Source organism: Pituophis catenifer, unplaced genomic scaffold (assembly GCF_029215685.1).
Source record: "Pituophis catenifer annectens isolate HBS135680 unplaced genomic scaffold, rPitCat1.0.hap2 SCAF_6, whole genome shotgun sequence".
Classification (NCBI taxonomy): Eukaryota; Metazoa; Chordata; class Lepidosauria; order Squamata; family Colubridae; genus Pituophis; species Pituophis catenifer.
In genome coordinates, this window is record NW_027256886.1 from 6,924,632 (window position 1) to 6,943,849 (window position 19,218).

At 42.0% G+C, this 19,218-nt stretch overlaps 1 protein-coding gene across 4 annotated transcripts in view; it reads right to left on the reverse strand.

Annotated features, from left to right (window-relative positions):
- Positions 1 to 1,452: 1,452 nt before the first annotated feature.
- Positions 1,453 to 19,218, reverse strand: part of SENP5 (SUMO specific peptidase 5) — a 47,139-nt gene continuing 29,373 nt past the window's right edge. For 2 of the 4 annotated variants that reach the window (XM_070944966.1, XM_070944965.1), the window contains exons 7-10: positions 13,147 to 13,284; positions 11,719 to 11,802; positions 2,424 to 2,474; positions 1,453 to 2,311 (exon numbers count right to left, since the gene is read on the reverse strand). In XM_070944966.1, the coding sequence (XP_070801067.1) occupies positions 2,201 to 2,311; positions 2,424 to 2,474; positions 11,719 to 11,802; positions 13,147 to 13,284 (384 nt within the window). In that variant the 3' untranslated portion in view covers positions 1,453 to 2,200. Of the gene's footprint in view, positions 2,312 to 2,423; positions 2,475 to 11,718; positions 11,803 to 13,146; positions 13,285 to 18,141; positions 18,253 to 19,218 lie in introns of those variants that run through there. The other 2 variants (XM_070944967.1, XM_070944968.1) reach the window with 2 other exon arrangements.

Genomic DNA, 19,218 nt, shown 5'->3' on the forward strand with positions numbered 1-19,218 from the left:
TAAAGGTAAAGGTTCCCCTTGCACATATGTGCTAGTCATTCCCGACTCTGGGGGGCAGAGCTCATCTCCGTTTCAAAGCCGAAGAGCCAGCGTTGTCTGAAGACATCTCCGTGGTCATGTGGCCGGCATGACTAAATGCCAAAGGCGCATGGAACGCTGTTACCTTCCCACCAAAGATGGTCCCTATTTTGCTACTTGCATTTTTTACGTGCTTTGCAAACTGCTAGGTTGGCAGAAGCTGGGACAAGTAACAGGAGCTCACCCCATTACGCGGCACTAGGGATTCAAACTGCTGAACTGCAGACCTTTCGATCGACAAGCTCAGCATCTTAGCCACTGAGCCACCGCGTCCCTATAATACTGAATATTTTGAGTACCAAAATACTGAAGCCGATTTATATTGTTTCATCATCTCCCTCCCTCTCCTCTCTCTCTCTTTCTGACATGTACAGTTCTTCCAATGGCAAAAAAACTTCTTCCTTAGAGCCTTAGAAAGTCAGTCTCTCATTCCGCAATTACACAAATCTAGCTTATCCATGTTGGAAACATGTATTCCAGAGACCTCACCTGAGGAAGTGAGCCTGAATTTGAAAACAAGAACACTGGAGTTGAGAAGGAAGACAGCCAGTATCCAAGGTTTACCACAGGGTGCATCCACTGGGGAGTAAAAATGTTGCAGGCTGGATTTTGTTCCCTTGAATCTGCCTTGGGCACTATTTACACAAATGCAAAGGCAATAGAAAGGGAAGGACGTTTCTTTTCTCCATAAAATACCCATTTTTTTGTGTGTACCTGCTTCTGACTGTAACAGGGATCCTGAGCAGTAAGTGTCTCCAGCTGAAACATCTGGCCAGTTAATACTGGGGGAATGAAGGCTTTTTCCTTTAAAAAGGCTGAATAACTGGCTTATCGCCACCTATTATCACAGGTTAAAATGTTTTTAAAATCCTGTGGGAAATCGAGAGGGTCCAAAAATTATTCTGGAGAGTTTAGGCTGCCAACCATTAGGATAGGGTAGAGTAGGATACGATAGAGTAGGTAGGATAGGGTAAGGTAGGGTAGGATAGAGTATGGTAAGCTAGGGTATAGTAGTGTAAGGTAGGGTAAATAGAGTAGAGTAGGATAAAGTAGGAAAGGGTAGGGTAGAGTAGGACAGGGTAGGGTAGGGTAGGATAGAGTAGGATACAGTAGGAGAGGGTAGGGTAGGACAAGGTAGGATAGAGTAAAGGAACAAGAGATAGTTGAGTGGCTTGATGTACCCAGTTGAGTATTTCTCAACCCTGGCAATTTTAAGATATATGGCAATTCAGCTGGCTCAGAAACTCTGGGAGTTGAAGTCCACACATCTTAAAGCTGCAAAGTTGAGACACCATGACCCAGATGTTGCTTAAAAACAAGATGAAATGTCAACATTTCCTCGGTAAATCTACAAGCAAGACTGCCAAATCCAACTGAACGAGCATCTCCATATTTTATTTGCGCTAAAGGAGTCTGTGGTACAAAGAATTCCTTCCGAATGGTCTGAAGACTGTGATCTAGTACCACTTGGCAAATTAAAAAAAAATACAAATAAAAATGAAATGACCGATTAAAATGGATTTTCACAAACTACATACAGAGTCCAGTTTCCAACTATCTTTCTTCCCAATTTAACGGGGAAGGGATTAGGAAGGAGAAAACATATTTTTTTTTAAAAAAAAGAAAAGGATTCTGGATATTCTTTTCATGGAATTGGGATTTTCTTCTCTTTTCTTTCTTTTTTTGTACATTCAAAGATTATTGCATCAGAAAAAATGGATCATGCACGTTTCATGTTTTCAGACAAAAACGTTTAACCTGTATTATTCTTGTCACTTCTAGCTACATTTCAAAGGTGCACCAATTCTACAGTTTTATACTTCTCTTTGCTTTTAGTCGCATGCTTTGCCTATGCACATGCGTTAGATAATAAATATTAAATACAGGAAAGAACATTAGAAAAAAAAAACCCATGACACTGGGAATATTTTGCGGCAGGTTCACCGGGTAAAGGTACAGACTGAAAGAAAAAAAAAATGCTTGAGGTAATTCTGTTGGCTATAACCACTCCACCAAGATTTGTTTGAAATTCATGGAAGTTTCTTTCTTCTCAGAAAATTCAAGTACACAAATACCAGCTGAGACTCTTCAGAAAATACCAAGGGCTGTTTTTCTTTTTCTATTAGTCTATTAGTCGGCATTCACAGAGTTCCTTGTAAATCCTTTTTCGCACTCTGGGCATGTCCTCTTGAGAGAACTGAAAGGACTGGTCTAAGGCGAGGCACTTGCAGTACTGTGGGAAAAACCAAGAAGGAACACATCTTAGAAACAGAGACGAGAAGCAATGTTCCCGCAGATTCTGAAAAAAAGGAAAACCCGATATTTTTGAAAAGCTACTGCCTTACCTGGAGTACAAAAACTCCACAGTCACTGTCATTTTTCTGTTGTGGAATGCACTGGAAAACCACATAAACAAAACAAGAGTTTAACACAAATATGCACACTGGGTTCCAAGTAACTGATTTGCATTCTGTAGTTGCTCGTTTCCAGATCACCAACAATTTGCAACCAATCTCTAATTATGGTGTGTATCTCAACACTGTGCCAATCATTTTGCTTTCGGAAAGATCCAATTTGTGTCACCCATTTAAAATTAAGAGGACCAGGTAGCAGATAATAAAAAGATTATCTCCTCCACAGCCTGCAGATCACTGAGAAGTCTTGCTGGCTAGAATCTTCCTGGCTGGGGAATTCTGGGAGTTGAAGTCCACAAGTGTTAAAGTTGCCAAATTTGGAGACCCCGGGATTAGACACCTAGTCCCCTGCTGAGCTAGGGAGGTCGTCAGGAAACATTCTGATTGGCCCAGTTCTTTAAAGAGGGAGAGTCAAAGCTCTAAATGTACAAGCTCATGACTTTTACTGTTAATGGCCAGCATAGAAATAAGTTAAGAGTACATATGACAAGTTTACTTGTCTAAATTTCCCAGGGCATCCTGATGAGGAAGCCGCCGGAACAGCTGCTCCAAATGTTGCCCGCTGCTCCATTCTGTTTCCTCCTGTTGACATGAGCCAAGAAGGCATATGGAACCCACTCTCTCCGTTTCCGACACCTTGGAAAACTTTCCCTCCAGAAATATAGACAGAAGTATAAAATAAAGGCGCTGCCCACATTTTTAGAGCTGCCTTCCCAGAAAAATTCCCAGAATCCTGTCAGTATCAGCACTGGCTGGCGTTTCCGAGTCCAAATATAGTTGTGAAGTTCTACAATTTTAGGATCAAGAAGAAAGCTGACACATCTAAGAATGAGTTCGCTAGTGTTTTTTCTAACTTGGCAATTTTAAGAGGGGTGGACTTCAACTCCCAGAATTCCCCACCCAGAACCTCATGAAGGGACTTTGCCGTTTAGCCTTTTTTGAGAGCAAAAGCATTGCTTGAAGGATTTTGCAGAATGGAAACTCGCCACCAAACATTTTTTTACTCTCAAGGAGGTTGGGTGAAAAGATCCCTCCCGAAATCCAGGCAGGATTTCCTGCTTGGATTTTGTGACGAACCTTTTTCAACCAGTCCTCAGGAACCAAAGGGTCATCTGGGCAGGTGGCAGCAGCTTGTGATCTTCCCTGCAGGCTTCCCCATTGATTTTCTGGGGAAGCCAGTAGGATAGACCAGGGGTCTCCAACCTTGGCAACTTTTAAGACTTGTGGACTTCAACTTTTAAGACTTGTGGACTTCAACAGCAAAGCTGGCTGAGGAACCCTGGGAGTTGAAGTCCACAAGTCTTAAAGTTGCCAAGGTTGGGGACCCCTGGTAGATTACACATAGTGATTGCACAATTATGGGGTGCTTGCGCCCAGACCACATTCATGTGACTGTGGGAGGCACTGAAACAGCCATAAATTCAGGCACAGATTATGAGTGTCTTCGTTCAGCGCTGTTGTCATTTTGAACGATTGCTGAACAAATGGTCGTTAAGCGAGGACTACCTGCACTCTCACTTGGAATTGTGCAAATTAGAGTAAGAAAGCGCCACTGTGTTTTTAAAAAAGAGATTGCAATGGTTGTTTTTCTTTTAGGGGTAATACTTGTGGTTGGCGGCTTGGGGTCAATCCCAAGGTCGGCAGGGTCTCGATGTTAAAAAAAAAAAAATACGGCAGATTCTTATGTGGATTTGGCCACGTAAGTAAACACACATGTTATTTTGTAATGGAAAGTAAATTCCACCTCCCAGGCACATGCCAAAATTTTTAATAACCAAGATCTTCCCAATTATTTCAAGTAAATATTTGAACTCTGCTATCTCCTTTACACAGGCTCCATTTATTCTGAGCATGCACACACATGGCCAAACACACTAGTTCAGAGTTACTCCTAGCCTTCTCTCCACAGAACACAGATTTTTTTTTTACAGCTTAACGTATTTGGTCATCTTTAAGGCATTTTAAAGCAAGGTTGTCCATTTGAGTATTAAAGACTTACTAGCCCCTATGAACACACCTTCACAATGCACTAGAATAGAATAGAATAGAATAGGGTAGGGTAGGGTAGGGTAGGGTAGGGTAGGGTAGGGTAGGGTAGGGTAGGGTAAGGTAAGGTAAGGTAAGGTAAGGTAGGGTAGGGTAGAGTAAAATAGAATAGAATAGAATAGAATAGAATAGAATAGAATAGAATAGAATAGAATAGAATAGAATAGAATAGAATAGGGTAGGGTAGGGTAGGGTAGGGTAGGGTAGGGTAGGGTAGGGTAGGGTAGGGTAGGGTAGGGTAGGGTAGGGTAGAATAGAATAGAATAGAATAGAATAGAATAGAATAGAATAGAATAGAATAGGGTAGGGTAGGGTAGGGTAGGGTAGGGTAGGGTAGGGTAGGGTAGAGTAGAATAGAATAGAATAGAATAGAATAGAATAGAATAGAATAGAATAGAATAGAATAGAATAGAATAGAATAAAAAATTTTATTGGCCAAGTGTGATTGGACACACAAGGAATTTGTCTTTGGTGCATAGGCTCTCAGTGTACATAAAAGAAAAGATACGTTCGTCAAGAATCATAAGGTACAACACTTAATGATAGTCGAGGGTACAAATTAGTGTTTGTAACTAACTGGGAGGAAGAGGGAGATAACTAGATGTGTTAAGAGATTTGCTTCACAGGACACCATTCGATGAACTGTCATCAATCAGAGTGAGAGCAGTAATTTAGAGGGCTTTTACGGGGAATTCAATAAATGGCAATGTCTGTGGAAAAAGTGAGCCGACCCTTAACTTCAAAAACCTGTTTCCTGAGTAATGAGTAACATCCTAATTAAGTTCTATATTAGGATGTCCCAGGATCCTAATGTCTGCTGGAGGCAATGTTTATATGTTGTTAAGAAAATAATGATGATTTAGTTTGGCCCTTTCCCATTGATTGATCTATTTTTATTTTCCCTAAGACATGATTGTCTTTATCTTTCTGTAACAGCTTTGTTCCCTATGCCATCCGTCTGGTGAATTCGCAAGATTCATTTTTCTCGCCATGTATGTGTATACTTCCGAACTAGTGCGTCTTGTTTCTCTGTGTCATATAATAATATATGTAGGTATATGCTTATTTATTTGTTTGTTTATTTTGTCATGTTTATGTAGTGTATATTGGAGGTAGTGACCCTTTGAGAACTGTATGCAATGAAATTTCATTTTAATGTATGTCGATTATGTACATTTAAAGTGACAATAAAATTATTCTAAGTTTAAAGTTGGGGTACTCAAGCTTTTTGGGACCAATCGGAACTCCTGAATGTTCTCTAGGGCTCCTAGAGAGGGAGGTACAGGTGGTCCTTGACTTACGGTCACAATTGAGCCCAAAATCTCTGTTGATAAGTGAAACATTTGTTAAGTGAATTTTACCCCATCTTACGGCCTTTCTTGTCACAAGTGAATCACTGCAATTGTTAATTTAGTAACACGGTTGTTAAGTGAGTCTGGTTTCCTCATGGACTTTGCTGGCGAGAAGGTCACAAAAGAGGATCGCATGACCCCGGGACAATGTGAACCAGTTGTCAAACATCTGAATTTTGATCACGTGAATACGGGGATGCTTGCAATGTTGTGTGAACCATGGTCATAAGTCCCTTTTTTCCAGCACCGCTGGTAACTTCAAATAATCACTAAACAGTCTACAGAGGAATTATTGAGTCTGTCATCTGCACCTCCATAACTGTCTAGTTGGGTTCTGCAACCCAACAAGACAGACACAGACTTCAGAGAATAATTACAACTGCAGAAAAAACAATGGCTACCAACCTGCCTTCCATTGAGGACCTGTATACTGCACGAGTCAAAGAGGGCTGTGAAAATATTGATGGACCTCTTGCATCCTGGACATAAACTGTTTCAACTCCTACCCTCAAAACGACACTATAGAGCACTGCACACCAGAACAACTAGACACAAGGACAGTTTTTTTTCCAAACTCCATCACTCTGTTAAAGAAATAATTCCCTCAACAGTCAAACTATTTACTAAGTCTGCACTACTATTAATCTTCTCATCTTCTCGTCCCTATCACCCATCTCCTCCCACTTAAACTGCATGACTGTAACTTTGTTGCTTGTATCCTTGTGATTTATATTGATTGTTTCCTAGTATGATGATTGCTTATCTGTACCCTATGACTATTATTAAGTGTTATACCTTATGATTCTTGACGAATGTATCTTTTCTTTTACGTACACTGAGAGCGTATGCACCAAGACAAATTCCTTGTGTGTCCAATCACACTTGGCCAATAAAAAATTCTATCTATCTAAATGAACTGTTGTAAGTCGAGGACTACCTGTATTCTCCAAACATGGATCACTGTGGTGGATACCACATATTCAGAAAAGATTCCCTATTGTGTGAACTCCACATCTCCTGGATCCTTTCTATGATCTCCAGCTGATAGGGAGAGTTCTCCATGAACAGCTGGGCAGTAGCTTCTCACCTATTATTATTTTCTGTACTTTTGTGAATGTGTTTGTTTATGGGTTCATAAGCATTTTTGTAATGATGAAACTAAAGATTGGTGATTTCTTCTTCAGCACCCCCATTCCTTTTTTAATTCAAAGTGTGTATCTGTTGGTGTTCAGTTGTTAGGAAGTGTCTGACTCTTTGCAACTCCATGGACCACAGCACTTCAGGGCCCCGTCCCTCCACTGTCTCCGGGGGTTTATCCAAATTCACGTTCATTGCATCGATGGCGCTATCTAACCATAGCACCCCTTTGCCATCCCTGTTTCCTTTTGCCTTCCATCTTCCTCAACATCAGGGTCTTTTCCAATGAGTCCCCCCCCCCGCCCCTTCTCATTTGGTTGGCCAAAGGATTTGAGCTTCAGATTCAGGATCTGGCCTTCCAAAGAAGAGTCAGAGGTGATTTCCTTCAGGATTGACCGATTTGATCTCCTTGCAGTCCAAGGGACCAAAGAGTGTATATATATATACATATACATATACATATATACATATATATATATATATATACATATACATATATATACATATATATACATATATATACATATATACATACACACACACACACACACACACACACACACACACACATATATATATGTAAAAAGCATTAAGTCAGGCAACTGAGGGAGTTGCCTGTGGGACTAAACCAGGGGACCCCAAGTGTTTTGTTGGTGATGCTCCTGTGAACTGCAAAACAGTCAGAGCTCCAATTATGCCTAACTTTTGTACAGTATTTAAGAGATTTCACATTATGCAAAACCCAAATGGCTCGTTTTAGGCAGGACCCATGGGATTGTACTATTCAGTTTCATCTGCCCATCCAGTCTATGCTGACTTCTTCCAACATCAATACCATCCGATATTCCTGAGGTCAAGACACATCCTAGAACCCACAATATCCTTTCCCCCTCCCCCCTACTCACAAAAGGACTGGGTCATTTATTAGGATGAGGGCAGGGCACAACTGGAAAAATCATCCTTAAGACAGCCAGAAAGCTCCAAGGCATCTCACTGAGAAACTGGATAATGTTCAAAGACCTGTTTTATTATCTCCAAAGCTATTACGGGATGTAGCTACGAAAGTCACCAATCCCCTTGCTTTCATTTCATCCCGATTCTTTGCCTTTCACAAGCAGTCCTCGAATTGCAACTCTTCGTTTAATGACCGTTTGAAGTTACGACGGCACTGAAAAAAAAGTGACTTATCACCGTTTTTCACGCTCACGACTGTTGCAGTATGCCCGTGTTCACGTGCTCAAAAGTTCAAGCCCTCGGCAACTGGTTCATATTTATGACAGCTGCAGTGTCCTGGGCGCGCGCATAATCCCCTTTTGCAATCATCTGACCAGCAAAGTCGACGGGGAAGCCAGATTCACTTAACAACCGTGTTCCTCACTTAAATACTGCAGAGGTTCGCTTAGCAACTATGGCAAGAAAGGTTGCAAAACTCACTTAACAAATGTCTCACTTACCAGCAGAAATTTTGGACTCCATTGTGGCCGTAAGTTGAGGGCTACCTGTATTCCACCAGGGCTATCTTTGATTGTCAAGGCTATTGTATCAGGCAGCTTGATATCCTACAGGAAAAAGCCACATCTCCCACCTTTCAAACTATCCCTCCAACCCCCTTCCTAATAAGGTATGTATCCAGAGGTAGTATTCAGCCGGTTCGTGCGAACTGGTAGCAGAGATCGCGGGTGAACCCACAAAGTGTGCGCATGCGTGGCAAACCAGTGGTAAGAATATTGGAAATCCACCACTGTACGTACCTCTGAGTCATACTATGCAGAAACCTTTCCCAACCAGGTATCCCCCCCCCCCGCAATAAATGGGGAGGTGGGACTCTTATATCTGGCTGGAAATTCTGACTTTTGCTTCCAACATATAGGGAGGGACACCCAACCAGGCAAAGTAGCTGTCTGCTGCTCCTTCTCAAGCAACAGACATAAACTTAACCAAGCCACAAACTCAAGAGATATCCTGAACAAGCTACGTAATCTGATTTTTATTCAATCCATCTTTATAATTATAGGGAATTGGCGTAACGACGCTATGGTTAAAGCAGCAGCTAAGCTGTACTTAGGCAGGCAGACAAGAATTTTTTTCTAAAGAGAAGATCTGGTATGCTGGTTACGCTCCGATTCCACGATGGTTATGTTTTTGGCAGCGGAAAGCTGCCTCAGCTACTGAAACGCTCTAATTTTCATTTTTCTGTCTGACATTATAAACAGAGCTCCACTTTTAAAATGATATGTAGTTGGAGGGAGGGGGAAGCTTTCTGTACGGCCTGGTGATGAACATCTGGGTGGAAATTCTGGGGCTTGAAATTCAGACATCTGAAAGTTGCCGGGATCAGAGCAGCCTCTCTCGAGCCTGGCACTCACAAAATTAAGTACCATATCTTTCGGAGTATATAATGCACCTGACTATAAGACACACCTAAATTTAGAAGAGGAAATCAACAAAAAAAGGTTTTTCCCTCTGCGGGCCCATTTTCGGGCCTTTTCCAGCTTTTTTTTTTTTTTGACCCGTTTTCTAGGCTTTTTTCTGCCTGTTTTGGAGAGTTTTTTGGCCCATTTTTGAGGCCGTTTTTTCCCCAAAAAATGCCCCCCAAAAAGCCTCAAAAACATAGCCACCAATTTTTTTTCTTTTCAGGTACTAAAGTTCTTCTCTAATTAAAACTCGGTGGTTCTCCACCATTCTGACCCCAGGAACTTATGAAAATTATAGTACAGGTCATCCTTGATTTACAACAGTTTATTTAGTGACCGTTTGAAGTTACAACAGCACTGAAAAAAGTGACTCAGGACCGTTTTTCACAGTTACGACCGCGGAAGCATCGTGATCAAAATTCGGACTCTTGGCAACTGACTCATATTTATGACGGTTGCAATGCCCCGGGGTCATGTGATCACCTTGTGCCAACTTCCAGGGGGAAGCCAGATTCACTTAATAACCTTGTTACTAACTTAACCACTGCAGCGATTCACTCCAACAGCTGTGGCATGGAAGATCGTAAAAGCAGGCAAAATTCACTTAACAACGGTCATAACTCAATGGTGGTTGTAAGTCGAGGACTACTTGTCTTAAAGAAGACCCAACGCCGTAAAAAATAGTTCCAAGGTAGTGGGGGAGGGGGAATCTTAACATCTCTCTCCCCCCCCCCCCCACTTACATTTTTATCCTGCCCTCTCTCTGACTCCACCCCGCTATTGTTAAATGCAGCTCTTCCATGCAAAGCTTTCATTTTACACCAAGTCAAACCTTTGGGCAGTAGGATTGTTCTCCAAGCTTGTTTCAGTTTAGTTTCTGAACGTCTCGGTACCAGATTAGGTAACATCATCAGTAGAATCTTCTTGCCCTATTCCTCTCTAGTTTATGACTTGTGCGCCAGTGTGGTCAGTTGTTCGTTTGATTGGTCGTTTGTTTGGAGCTATGTTTAAATTCTGAGCAGTTGATTGGTTCCCTTGTTGATTGATCGTTCGAATGGGTCTAGGTTTCTTATATATTCATATGTTTGATCTGGATCAATATGCTTGTTATTAATTGCTCCTTTGGTAGAATCTCCCTTCTGTATTTTGTCTTTGACTTTAGATCAGGGGTGTCAAACGAATGTCATCACGGTGGCGTCACGTGACGTATCGCAATTTTTTCCCCCTTTGCTAAACTGGCATGGGTGTGGCCAGTGTGTGACACATACGGCCCGCGGGCCACGAATTTGACAGCCCTGCTTTAGATAGCTCTTTTCTGAGTATTGAATTTATATATATATATATATTTTTACCAACAAAGAAATAAATATATAAAATATATATTAAAACATTATATATACATACACACACACACACACACACACACACACACACACACACACAAATATAAATATTCAACACAAAAAATAGTTTGTTGCGAAAGCAACTGCCTGCGAAGACTCCTGGACTGGGGCTGAAAGGCGAAACCGGAAGCAGTATGTTCCGTCCCATAATTAGGTAAACCAGGTTGTCTCACCGGAAAAACACTTTGCTGAGTGTAAATTTTGTTGTATACATGATGTACAATGGCAATAAAGGCTATTTTTATTTTTTTATACTATTATTATTATTGGTTAATCTTTAGTGAGATTCACAGCCTTTGAGGCTGGTTAATAGCTCAGCAGCTCAAGTCCTAACCAAGGACCTAGGAACGGTTAAGGTATCGTCAGAGGATGTAAGCTGTTCTGAGTAAGGTGGTTTTTTGTAGAGTCAAAATGTTCAAGTCCGGCAAATTTAGAATTTCTAAATTTATTATTTAATTTATTATTTAATTTATTTATTTAATTTATTATTATTATTATTATTATTATTATTATTATTATTATTATTATTATTATTATTTCTTTTATTCATTAAACATGAAACTCAGTCAACTGAACATTTAAAGATGTGTCATAAATACCATTGACAGGTGCTAATGGTTGATATGGGTTGCTGCCAACATCCTAGGTAGCTGCAATTTCTTGATGTGTTTTGTAAAATTCTTGGACATGGTACCAAGTGCCCCAATGACAATGGGTATCACGGTTACATGTTTCTTCCATAGCCTTGTAGTTGTTGTTGTTATGATGATTATTATTATTATTATTAAATGTGGGTTTGTGAACTATCACAAAGTCAGACCTTCCACCAGGTACTACCCCAAAAATTACCTCACCTCCATGACTAGCAACTTACCTTTGTAACAGCCGTCTGCCAATCCTGAAGGAAATCGGGCCGATTCTTTTCTTTAGCTTCTGTCAGCAAGTATTTCCGTATGTTCTTTTAGGGGGGAAAAAAATAGGAGGAGGAATATGAATCAAGAGCCTGTTTGGATCGGTTGTAAGTTTCTTAAACAAGCACTTCCCCACACATCGTGCCCTCTGAGAGTCAGTGGGATACAATGAAAAGCGTTTGGCTTGGAACAGAAAGCTCCCTTAATGGCCATGATTTAAAAAACATCCTGGGTAAATCTTGCAGGAATCATTAGCTTTCCGTGTAATTAACCTCGCGGGATTTTAATTCATTTTATCTCTGCAACAAATCTGTCTGTGTAGCCTGCAGAGTTTTACCGAAAGGAAGAGGATCAATAACAGACACGAATTGCTAAAGTTATTTAAGACGGCTTTAAGAAGGGACAGGAACCTTCGCTGGGTTGTTACTATGATAGATTTGTTGGACTACAACTCCCAGAATTCTTAAGTACATGTTGACCTTGGGCCAAAAGGGTTGGGAGCACTGAGACTTCCCGTCGCAGTGAATTTGGAGAACGCTAGATTGGTTTTTTACAAAAAAAGGATATTAAGAACTCAGAAAAAAGTGAGAAGAGGTACGGCCCAGTCAGAATTAACAATATATTTATTTATTTATAAAATTTATAGGCCGTCCATCTTATCATTGGGCAGGACTGTCAAACTCCCGGCCTACGGGCCAGATGCATCATGCGCTGGCCACGGCCACGCCTGGTTTAGTGAAGGGGAAAAAAGTCGCGATACGTCACGTGACGCCGCCGTGATGACATGCATTTGACACCACTGCCATAGGGTAACTCTGGACGGCTTACAAGTTACATCTTAGTTAAAACGTAAAATGTTAAAATCAAACCTTAAAACCAGAGACATATGGGGGAGGGGGGCAGAGTAGGGGGGAGGGGGGTCTGTTATTACTCGATCAACTACCTCCATTGTGCTGATCCCCCATTGGGGCCCGAAGCCAACTGGGACAGCCATTCTTTAGGCCAGGGGTGGGCAAATGTGACCCTTTAACAACCTGTTGAAGTCCACAGGTTGTAAAAGGGCCACATTTGCCCATCCCTGCTTTAGGCCCTTATGAAAAGAAAGGGGGTTGGGGCTAACTTCACATGGGGGGGGGGAGGCAAGATGTTCCACAGGGGAGGAGCCACAGCAGAGAAACCCCCCCTCCTGGACCCCACCAGCTAGAATATTCGTGCTGGCGGGACCCACAGCATGCCTCCTCTGCCAGCACAATTGGAGCGGGCGAGTCCCAGTTTTGTAAATCAGAATGAGCGTGCTACACTCAGGACAGCTCTATCAAAGGGACGACCAAGGTCCTTGGGATATGAAAAGATGGGACATGTTTTATTAGAAAAGCAGCTGTTCTTCTTACCTCTACGCAGAACTTAAAATGAATGCCTTGAGAGTCATAAAATGAAATAATTCGGTTAGGGAGATTCACAGTAATTAAGGACCAGTGGACTTCCAGGTGAATAGGAATTAATAAGAGGGTCTTTTTGAAGAGGTCCACCTGAAGGGGAAAAAAAGTACAGGTCATCCATCAGCAGGAACGAGCAATGTCTCACCTGCTCACAATGCTGAATGCATCATTAATTCCCACAGAACCATAAAGAAAACCACCAGAAATTCCAACCGTAAGACAAAGAGGACAGACAGAGGAAATGTAGGATACACTTGCCTGCCAATTTCACACAAACACACCATGCTTCCTTCCTCTTTACCCGAGGTGAAAAATTACTGCCTTCCAAATTAGGGGTTAGAATCTCCATCAACTTCATAACCTTTTCAAGGTTTCCACGGCAAGCGGAGGGAGCTGCACAGCTTTTACTGGGGGACAATTTCAGAAGTTTGAAGGGTGTATCCGCAAAGCTTATTTTGGCCCTTCCCATACAGACCCCATCCCCGTTTCTGATTCTCAGGTCATAAGATTTCTGCATCCCTGCTTCCGAGGATGTTAAATTGCAACTGACAACCAGGAAAAATGAAACTTATTGCCCAAACGTCTGGACAAAGCTCTCTTCCTCCCTTATACTCGTTTAATTTGCCATGAGGAATTTGTAAAGGAGTTGGTCTGGAGAATCCTAGGTAGCCATGATTCCAAGATTGGCTAATTTCTGATCTATTTTATTAGAGACAGGAAGGTAGAACCTGTGTTCCTGGGAGCCAGGTTTTTTTTTGCTCGTACACGACTTTAGGACCAGGGTGTTAAAACCAGGAGCACAGCTTCCAGTTGAAAGCAACTCTTATACGAGGGGTCCCCAGGCCACGGCCTACTACCGGGCCACGGCCTGTTCAAAACTGGGCCGCCCAAATGGGGGGCGAGCACATGAGCACGTGCAAAGTGCCCCTCGTGCAAGTGGCGGCCACTTGCCTTTGCACGCAAAGCTCTCATTGCGTGAACAGCAGGCATGTCTGCTCACACAAATTGAGCTGCGCACACTCGTGCCCACCTGCCACTCGCAGAGAACTACCCCTCCCCCGGGGCCGCCAAGCGAGAAAGGATGGGGACCGCTGCCTTATATCCTCAAGCCAAGTTCTACCTACAACTTTACAGCAGGGGTGAAATGTAAAATTTGTTACTACTGGTTCATGCGGCTCGGCTGGGCATGGGGGGGGGCAGGGATTTTTGCTACCGGTTCTCCGAACCACCCGCCGCCATCACTACTGGATCGGGCGATCCGGTCCGAACCGGGAGCATTTCACCCCTGCTTTACAGGATCCGGCAAAGAGAATTTTTCCATTCTCCACCCAATGCAAAAAACTACATTCAAACCTGAGCTCCCCCAAGGCAGTGGAAATGGAAGGGTTGAGGCCCAAATTACTTTCTGGCAGGACAAATTAATAACCCCAGGTTGCTTCTCAAAACAGCAGTGGTTATACAAAGAATGCTACCGATACCATGCCGGACAGCAGTTCCACATGGAATTGATTTTCCCCACTTCCTACTCAAAGAGGCAAAAGAGCTTGAACTGCAAGGAGCAATTCTTTAGCGAGCTGCAGCTTTGATGACAAACATGACCTCTCTTAAAAGAACACCAACTGCATGCAGACTGCACCATAGGCTCTAGCAACGCTGGACAATCTGGACAATCTTAAACAGACCAGCAATGCTGCAATGACAGATGACTGAAGGCGAGCTTGGAAGATAAGCAACTTCTGAGAAATTGAAACCGTTCAGAGCAAGCTTCAAGAGGTACTTCGGAATAAGTATGAGCATGGACATATGCCATCTCCCTTGCAGCTGCAGGCACGACAATGAGCTGCAGACAGGTGCTATGTTTCTGCTAATTGACCTAATTGGCAAAGCCACACGGAGTCCAGAATGAAAGAAAGATGCCGACTTGGAACAGAATTAACAACGTTGCTTCCTGCAAATGGCCCACATGCCTTTGCTCCTCTTTTAAGTCTTATGGGAGGGGCCAATCATCTCTCAGCCCTACTCCTGAGTCGTCCCTTTTATTTTAGCTGTTCTTGCCTTCTGGCATCTCTGCGCAGGCACACACTGGGAACAGGCTCCCCCTGTTCCTCTGCCTCGCTGAGGTCCGACTCAGGAGGCTCCGGAGGCAGCACGTACCTCCCAGATGGCCCTTTCTCTGCCTCTGATGCGAGCCCTCGTACGAGCCTTCCCCAAACTCCAGGAGTGGCCCATGGTCCTCCCCAGCCTCCTTACTGTCCGACTCTGCTGCCAGTTTTGCAGGCTGCTGGCGGACCACAACACCTTGCTGTTCTCTGAACTTGATTGTTTTTCTGCAGAAGTTTCATTAGTTAGGTAACATTATCAGTGCTGGAAGGGAATGACAAAGCAAAGCCCTCTCCCTTCCAGCACTGATGATGTTACCTAGTTGGGTAATAAAACGTCTGTAAGAAAACCACCAAGCTCAGGGAGCAACAAGGACCCCATAGTTCATCCAGGAGCTACAAATATTCTCTTCTATTTGTAAAAAAAAATACTAGCAGAGTACAAGCTCCAAGAACCTTTCCTCTCTGTACTATCTTTCTCTTTTCCATCCTAACAACCATAGGCAGGGATATGAACCAAGGAGGACTTCTGAATTCTGGTTGACAGTAACCAGATGCCTATTGATGAAATAAGAGTCGTTTAAGAAGGCCTCCCTGGATATCTGAAGATGGAGGCTTTTTACAGGAGACATTGGAAAAAGAAAAACAGCAATAGTCACAGGGAAAAGAAATGACAGAGAGCGCACACACCACTGTCTGAACGTTTCTTTCTTCAGAAGATCCCTGATAAAAAGATCATTAGGGGACCAATAAAGATCATACAACACATTATATTTCTTTTTTCCTGTACGCTTTTTGGAATTCCAATTAGCTAGACACATTTCGTCCCGAAAGGCACACAAGAGGACAACGAGAGACCCTTGTTGAAACAACTTCTAGGGTCAATGATAACTTTTAAAGCTGTTTTTTAGATTTATATCCTGCCTCTCCCCAAAGGAAGGAGAAGCCGTGAATAAAGTATTCCCATCGTTTTTTTCACCACCACCACCACAACCTTGTGAGGTACCTTGGGCTTAAAGTGACTGGCTAGCTGCAAGGCCCCCTCGGGGAAATTTCCAGAAATTTCTTCCATGGCTGAGGGAGTACTTGAACCCAGGGCTCCTCAATCATCACCCGACCGTTTACATATCCGTGAGGCCAAGATACCAAACAGCAATTTAAACATTTCCAGCATTTTTAGTAGTATAATCCGTAAAAATGTTTGCTGAAATTTAGTGAAGTAATAAAAGAGGAATCTGGAGCTCTGCTGGCAGAGGCGGGGGTAGATTTTTTTTCTTTTTTAAAGACTTTTTGTGTTGTCATCCACATTTTTCATTCCATTTCATTCACCCACTTTGCATGATGGCCTTGGCCAGTAAAATTCCTGGTAAAGGATTAAAAAAAGAAAATCTGTCCTCGATCAATAAAAGAATGCATATCCTTGACCCAGTCACATGGGAGTTAATTTTCCTTCCCAGCAGTCATTTATTTGATGCAATTTGCCAAATAAATGAGAACTTTTAATTTGCTAAAAAAAAAAAAAAAACGTGGAAAAAAATCTCCCGTATTGACTTATTCAAAATCAGAAATATTGGACGGCATACAATGAGATGGTGTTAAGCATAAAATTAACATTTTTATGCAAGGTGCTCAACAGAGAAAAATGTCCATCAATTCACGCTGTGAAATGCTGAAGTAGCTCTTTAATTCTGCAACCCAACCCAGTATAGTGAAGATCTGGTAGGTGCCTAAGAGAGATAGAAAATGTCCTGGGCAAGTGAGGATAGTAATAGCTTAATGGAGAGGAGAAACGTATTTGCAAACAAAGCAAATATTTGAAAATAAATGTTACGATTTTTTTTCCATTCATGGATGAAGCTTTAATTAATCCAAAATGCAGGCTCCTGTTTATTTGCTGGCGCTCACCACCCTGAACATATTGTGAGTTTGGAAAGGAGGCAAAACCAGGAAAGAATTCCAAAAAAAAAAAAAAAAGTCAAAAGGACATATGCTTAACAGCTTCAGAAGCCTCAATGAAAACTCCAAACAAACTTCTCATTTCTTTGCAATTATCAGGGAACAAAAGTCTTGGCACTTTAAAAAAAAATGTGCAAGAGGGGAAAGATACAGAAATAACAGAACACCCAACCTTCTGCCACCAGCATCTGCAATCTTGTCTCTAAAGAACTAACACTGTTACGTAGGCAAACACACTGTTCTTACTAAAAAGGAAGGATCAAGTAACCCCACTACAGATGGAATAATCACAGATCAAACTGCTGAAACAAATGAAACTATTTACAGGATTTCTCAATCAGAACCCAATGTTCCACCTCTACATTAACTCAAGTTTAAGAATCTAATGATAATTTAATAATAATTAATAATTAAAATAATTAATAATAATAATTTAAGTGATGCGGTGGCTCAGTGGCTAAGACGCTGAGCTTGTCGATCGAAAGGTCGGCAGTTCAGTGGTTCAAATCCCTAGTGCCGTGTAATGGGGTGAGCTCCTGTTACTTGTCCCAGCTTCTGCCAACCTAGCAGTTCGAAAGCACATAAAAAAATGCAAGTAGAAAAATAGGAACCACCTTCGGTGGGAAGGTAACAGCGTTTCGTGCGTCTTTGGTGTTTAGTCATGCTGACCACATGACCACAGATACGTCTTCAGACAGCGCTGGCTCTTCAGCTTTGAAACGGAGATGAGCACTGCCCCTAGAGCCGGGAACGACTAGCACATATGTGCGAGGGGAACCTTTACCTTTTTTAAGAATCTCAAAGGTGCTTTTTTCAAGAAGCAATTGGACTTCCTGGTTTTCTTGGAAAACGTTTCACTTCTCATCCAAAAAGCTTCCTCAGTTCTTCAGAATATTCTGTTCAGAATTCTGTTCTGTTCTATTCTGTTCTGTTCTGTTCTGTTCCTGGGAGCTTCTTACTTTTTCCCCTGAAAATGTTTTGCTTCTCATCCTGGCTTCTTTTTCTGGTTTTCAAGAGAAAAAAAACAACAACTAAGAAAGTCCTATTGACTTTTGAAAAGCCAATATTTTGGGACAATATTATTCATTGTTCCTTTTCTCTTGATTCATGTGGGAATGTATAATGACCAGAAGATATCTTAAAGAATCTACTGCCAGGAAAGGGAACTGGGAGGACAAGTACATTTTTTCATCCATCTATTCCGTTGAAGGTCAATGAGCAAGTAGACTAAACAAGACTCTGGGAATGAACATCTGTTGTACTGTAGATGATGAAACCAAGAGTTTAGCTTCTACAACAATGGACTATGCTATCTTCGTAAAGGACATTAGTGAATATACAGGAAGATTGGGAAGAAATGGTTTGGCAGGCACTTTCTCAGCTCACGAGAACAGCATAAAACAAGAATCAAAGATGGAAGATAGAAACAGCCCAGAAGTTAACGTGCTGATTTTAGAAGAAACCCTCCCATACTACCACCTCTTACAATACTAGACAACACAGTATCAACAGTAGAGTCCTTCATGTTTCTAGGTTCTATCATATCTCAAGACTTAAAATGGACACCTAACATCTAAAACATCATCAAAAAAGTTCAACAAAGAATGTTCTTTCTGCACCAACTCAGAAAGCTCAAACTGCCCAAGGAGCTGCTGATCCAGTTCTACAGAGGAATTATTGAGTCTGTCATCTGCATCTCCATAACTGTCTGGTTTGGCTCGGCAACCCAACAAGACAAACACAGTCTTCAACGGATAATTAGAACTGCAGAAAAAACAATTGCTACCAACCTGCCTTCCATTGAGGGCCTGTATACTGCATGAGTCAAAAAGAGGGCTGTGAAAATATCTACAGACCCCTCACATCCTGGACATCAATTGTTTCAACTTCTACCCTTAAAAAGACGCTCTAGGGCACTGCACACCAAAACAACTAGACACAAAGACAGTTTTTTCCTGAATGCCCTCAC